Consider the following 6,169-nt stretch of genomic DNA (forward strand, 5'->3'; position numbering starts at 1 on the left):
TGGACTTCGGCAGACCACAGTGTGCATGTGCATCTTGTACCCTCCTGCCTAGCTCTGATGCCCACCTGGCACACCGGAGCCGGAGAGCACTGGGGCAAAGCCTTCGGGGCCACGGGGATGAGCAGTACTCGAACTTTGCCTTCAGGAGCCTTGTGCTCTGGCAGGATGTCCACCAAGATTCGTAGCACTCTGGATGTGCCATGTGCCCAGCTGACCCCAAGTTGTTAACCCCACACAGTTTCCTGCCAACTGGGTGCTGGCATTAGAGAGACAGAGATTCCAATGCCCTTTTATGACTCATTGGCTGTGTGACCCACAGCAGGTTACTGGACCTCTCTGAGCTTTGGTTTCTTCCTCTGTGAAGTTAGTTGATGATGCTCCCCCCATGGGGCAGCTGTTTAGAGCGATGAACTGAAGTGGTCCATGGTGCCTGCTCAATGGTGGTTCCCCAAAACGTGTCCATCCCCCCCACTTGTTGGGTAAGAGGAGGTCTGGGGAGCAGAGGCATGAGCTCTCCTCTCTGCCTGGGCCCTTCATGTGCTGGAGCTCTTTGGAGGAGCACAGGTTCGTGGCATCAGGTGCTGCCCAGAAGCCTCTCTGCCCTCCTGCACCCCATCCCCCAGCTCGCTCCCACATCTTCCTGCTGTGCAGACACTGAGGGCACATCATCTCTCTGGGTGCTCCTCTGACTAACGTGCTTCATGTTTTCTGGCCTGTGGCTTAGAAAGTTACTGCTTTCTAATGAGTTTTCCTAGCAAACATATTGATTTTGCTTTTACTTTTTTATCTGGAGGGGAAAAAACAAACAAACAAACAAACAAAACCAGAAAAACCAACAGTACCTGCAAAGCAATTAGTTGCAATTTTATTCCTCCGTGAGACCGTGAAGTCAAGTCTCTGGGTGACCCCAGCCGTGTGGTGTAAACACGGCTGATTGTTCTGGAGCTGCTGGTGTTGTCGATAGGACCTGGGGCCTTAGCCAAAGAATCCCGGTTCACTCTCTCTCCTCTCCGTCTTCTCAGCAGTGGACCAAGACTGGTTCCCGCATCGAGCACATAGCATCCCACCTCTGCCTAGACACGGACATGTTTGGTGATGGCTCCGAGAATGGCAGGGAAATCGTTGTCAACCCATGTGAGTCGTCACTTATGAGCCAGCACTGGGACCTGGTGAGCTCTTGAGGACCCCGTGCCTGAGCCAGCGGGGCCGTGGGTGACGTTTCCCAGATGAGAAGCAGACCAGAAATCAGGCCACCAGCAGCTCCCAACTACTGTAGTAGATGCCCTGCATGGGGAGGTAGAGAAGAGCCCCTGGACAGGAGCAGGTGTCTCAGGGAGGATGGAGGAAAGGATTGTAAGCCACGTGGGGCTCAGAAACAGATTTCACGTGCTCTCCGTGCTGCTGAGTTCCAGTCCTGGCCCAGTCTTCACCTCGCTGGAATCTGGCGACCAAGATTTAATGGGAAGTGTTTATGTTGTTCCCTTTCTTACAAAGGAAGCCAGAGAGAAAAGCCTTTTTTGTCACTGGACCAGGACTAAATTGAGAGATGAAGAATGGAGGTTGTTTTCAAAACAAATAAAGGAACCTTAGATGTTTTCTCTGTGCATCTATTTGTTTCTACTTATGTAAGCTCTGGGCTAAGCTAAGTTCTTCATTCAGAGGGGACACGCGGCGGGGCGGAGGCTGCAGGGTCTTTGGGCAGAGCAGACAAAGAGAACAGGTCCATGAGAGACCCATGCTCTTATCCTGGGCTGCCACCAACAGCCTGTGTGACCTTGAAAGACACACAGGGGCACCTGGGTGGCTCAGTCAGTTAAGCATCCAACTCTTGGTTTCGGCTCAGGTGATGATCTCACGGTTCGTGAGTTTGAGCCCTGGTTCGGTCTGGGTGCTGGTAGTGTGGAGTCTGCTTGACAGTCTCTCTCTCTCTCTCCCCTCTCTCTCTCTCTCTCTCTCTCTCTCTCTCTCCCCCTTCCCTGCTCGCTCACTCACTTTCAAAATAAGCAAGCTTCTTAAAAAAAATTTTTTTAATTAAAAAATCACATACACACAAATGCTCTGCTGCTTCATTTCCCAACATGTCAAGTAGGGGAACAGGAGCAGATCCGTGGTTCTCACCCAGGGATATGTTCTCTCATCCGGACAAATCATGTCTATTTAGGGGCTCAGATTCCAGCTGTGGAGATCCTGCTTTGGGAGGTCCAGGTGGGGTCCAGGCTCCTCAGGTGATTTAGATTCTCCTCCCTGGTTGAGACCACTGCCCTAGATGTTGCTCTGGGCCCTCCTGGCTTTATAGTCTGTGGCCACTAGCATAGGACTTTCTTACTCTAATAAATCCCCAATGTGCCCTAGGAATTGGGTACTATGTTCGTCCGTGCTTATCTTTTTAATGTTTATTTATTTATTTTGAGACACAGAGAGAGAGAGCACAAGCAGGGGAGGTGCACAGAGAGAGAGAGAGAGAGAGAGAGAGAGAGAGAAGCCCAAGAGGCTCCATGCTGTCAGCATAGAGCCCAGTGCAGACCCCGAACCCATGAACTATGAGATCATGACCTGAGCCCAAATCAAGAGTCAGATGCTCAACTGATTGAGCCACCAAGATGCACCTTTGTTCATGCTTATTAACTAGGGTTTAAGAAAAGAACCAATGCATATTGTTTAAAAGTTTCCAAAATAGGGGCACCTGGGTGACTCAGTCGGTTAAGTGTCCAGCTTTGGCTCAGGTCATGATCTCACAGTTCGTGGGTTTGAGCCCCGCGTCGGGCTCTGCACCGACAGCTCGGAGCCTGGAGCCTGCTTCAGATTCTGTGTCTCCCTCTCTCTCTGCCCCTCCACTGCTCGTGCTCTGTCTCTCAAAAATAAACTTAAAAAAAAAAAGAAGTTCCCAAAATAGTCCCATACATTTTCTGCCAAGGTCAGTCCACCACAAGCTGTTTAGTAATGGTCTTATTTATCTATTGCTAAATGACAAATTACCCCCAAAACCTGGCAGCTTAAAGCAACGCACATTTGTTATCGAACAGTTTCTGTGGATCAAGAATCTAGGCTCAGCTTCACAGGGTCCCCTGCTTCAGAGTGACTGGAAATGCTACAGTCAAGGTGTTTTCCAGGGCTCTGGTCCTCTCAGGGTTCAAACAGGAGGATCTGTTCCAGGGCTCACTCACTGACTGTTGGCAGGATTTGGTTCTACAGGTCTATTGGCCATAAGCCGCCCTCAGTCCTTGCCATACAGTCCTTGCCTCAGTCCTTGCCTCTCCAACATACCAGTTCACTTCACCAAGCAGACGCACGAGTCGAAGGTGCCAGCAAGATGAAGTCAAGGTCCTCTAGAACCTAATCTCACGAGTGACCATCTGTCACTTTTGCCACATTCTGTGTGATAGAAACAAGTCACTAGTTTCAGCCCACACTTACGGGGAGGGAATTACACAAGAAAGCTGATGCCAGGAGTGGGGGGATCATTGGGGGCCATTTTCGCTTCTGGCTGCCGCAGGAACTGTGCCCTAAACAGGTGTCTGTCTCCCCTTCATCCAGAAAGCCTTCAGTGAGGGCCATGGTTCAAGCTCATCATTGCTGAGGACTACTGCAGGTAGAGGAGGTCAAGGACTGAGTGCACACACCCAGAATCTCTTCCGGGGGTTGTATCGATTTATACAATGCCCCTCTTACCTTCTTTAGTTATGGTTTGGCTCTTTTGTGGTACTTTCATTCCTCACTATGAAAAGGAGAGGAAGCCATGGGATAGATAAAGCCGCCTATTGAAGAAGATACTCTGATGACTCCTCGAGCTGTGTCCGCAGGATTTAAACCAGCCTTGCAGAGAAGGAAAGATCAGATAGGTTTGCCAGTACCCTCTCCCCTGAGTAGGGGAAGCAGGCCCTGCACTAAAATAACTCAAGGAGCCAACGTCCTCACCTATTGTTGGTCTCTCTATATATCTGTACCTGACCTTGAGTTCCCTGGTGGCAGGAAAGCTGTCTCTTTCTTGCCTTATCCCCACCACTGGGCTGGGCACATCAAGCTCTCAGTGAATGTTTTCCTAAATGGATGATTGGAAAAACTCCTCCTTGTCCAAGGTAAAGTAACTTATATTTTACTACTCCCATAAAGTCACAGAGTGTAGGTGGCTCTCAGTCCCTCTTGAACACCCAAGGAAATGGAGAAACAAGAATGAGGCCTTTGCCCCAGGAGGACAGATGTTTTTTGCTGATAGCGATAAAGCCAAAACAAGAGTAATTTATGATTTGAAGGCAGAAATAACAATAGTTCCGGGGCACCTGGGTGACTCAGTCAGTTAAGTGTCTGACTCTTGATTTCTGCTCAGGTCATGATCTCATGTTTCATGAGTTCAAGCTCCACATTGGGCTCTTCTCTGGCAGCACAGAGCCTGTTTGGGATTCTTTCTCTCCCTCTCTCTTTGCCCCTCCCTTGCTTGCTCATGCATGCTCTCTCTCTCAAATATTTTTAAAAATTAAAAAAAAAAAAAGAGATAACAACAGTTCCACACCTCCACCAACTGAGGACAAAGCTGATGATGCCCTGATGGGACAGTGACCTGCCCTGGGATGCCTCGACCTGCAGTTGCACAGCAGAGTGAGTGTGACCAAGTTTTGCCTGGCAGTCACGTCTTTCAGTGAATGCTGAGTCAGAGTCCTTAGTCAACTCTGATCTTTGAGTCCAAGTGCCAAATTTCAGTATCCTGGAGAGGCTCACTCCGAAGGCCACCAGTAGTCGTTGGTGAAAGTAAAAGTGGGTCAAATGACATCAGCCTATGAAAACAGAAAGGACCTACACTCTTCACATTTTAAGGGCTCACAAGATTGAGACCACCAACCAAGCTTGGAGTCACTACCCTGGAGCAGTCTCACCACATGGCCAGGTGAGGAGGAGTCAGAAGCCCCCTGTACTGGGATCACATCTGACTAGTGGGCTCAGATACAAACAATAAGGATTCCTAAGTATCTTAGGGGTGTGGTGTGCAAATTAAGTGGAAAGGAATTTATACATCCTTTTTTATACATATACTGGAAAGAAGAGAGTCAGGGGCTCCAGGCACTGCCAAGTGTCTGGATTAGAGTTGGAGGGTTGATGAAATTGAGAGAATGGGCAGAAATGGGAGGTTTTGAGTAGCTCTAGGAGCAACATAGGTGGCCAAGTCGGGTGCTATATTGAATCTGAGCCTTTCTCTCTTGCCAGTTTGTTTCCTTATGTGCTGTGTAAATCCTCTGTGTGAGCTCATCTTCAGCAGGAGTCATTTTCTCTGCACACCCCAGGTGCCCAGGTTGTGGAGGCATGCCTCAGGGAAGGTTCAAGTTTGCCTCTGTTGGGTCCCATTGACTTTAAACCATTTGGTACATTGATTTCTCCTCTGATTGTGGTTTCCACTCTGTGGAAGTGATGGGAATTTGGACCCCGCATCTACACTTAGCACAAGCTTGGTTTTCCATCTTTTGCAAATGATCATTTCTCTGTGCAAATTATTGGCCTGCTGCAATGCCATCACCATTCACCCAGCTGGTGGGTGGGGATTGTTTAGCCCTTTTAAGGAACCAACTATATGTACGGTCTTGTTTCTGATCCCAGCCACCCGGGTGTCCACAGTCTTCACATCGGCCTCTTGGGTGTTCGAACTCTAGCCATCTGGATTCAATTCCCCTATCAGCTCACACTCATCACTCCAGCTTTGAATTCACACTCATTTTTGGAATCTAGGATTCCCCCTTCCATTCAAGTGCAGCTATGGTTTCAAATTGTTTTATTTTATTTCATACAATATTTACATGTGTGGTGGAGAGGGGGCTTCCCAAATCACCTCAGACCAAAATTCCTTAGTATTATGATTAGCTGTCACCGCTGTCTTTCCCACTGGCTGCGGGACCATATCTTAGTGTAGACACTCAATAAATTTCTGTGAATGAGTGAGAGAATAAGCTTGTGATTCTTTAGTACCACTTTCTAATTACCTCCTGGCTATAGCTATCAGACATTAGAGTTTTAAAAAGACAGCAAAGACAGAAACGGAGGACCAAGAAGACAAATTTATAACAATGAAATCTTGTTATAATACCCATAGATTTAGGGATCATGCATATTTTACTTCATAATGACAGAGTTTAATACTGAAAGTGCTAACTGGAAAGAACTATCAGTAATGGAAATCTTTAATACT

The 6,169-nt window shown here is 48.1% G+C and overlaps 1 protein-coding gene across 3 annotated transcripts in view; it reads left to right on the top strand.

The window, feature by feature from the left end:
- The window catches only part of GALNT14 (polypeptide N-acetylgalactosaminyltransferase 14), a 208,272-nt gene extending 206,697 nt beyond the window's left edge, over nt 1-1,575 (top strand). Inside the window, exon 15 of one of the 3 annotated variants that reach the window (XM_042982220.1) lies at nt 1,023-1,575. In XM_042982220.1, coding sequence (XP_042838154.1) covers nt 1,023-1,181 — 159 coding nt within the window. In that variant the 3' untranslated portion in view covers nt 1,182-1,575. The remainder of the gene's footprint in view (nt 1-1,022) is intronic. The other 2 variants (XM_042982221.1, XM_042982222.1) reach the window with 2 other exon arrangements.
- The last annotated feature ends 4,594 nt before the right edge of the window (nt 1,576-6,169 follow it).

This window comes from Panthera tigris, chromosome A3 (assembly GCF_018350195.1).
Source record: "Panthera tigris isolate Pti1 chromosome A3, P.tigris_Pti1_mat1.1, whole genome shotgun sequence".
Lineage (NCBI taxonomy): Eukaryota > Metazoa > Chordata > Mammalia > Carnivora > Felidae > Panthera > Panthera tigris.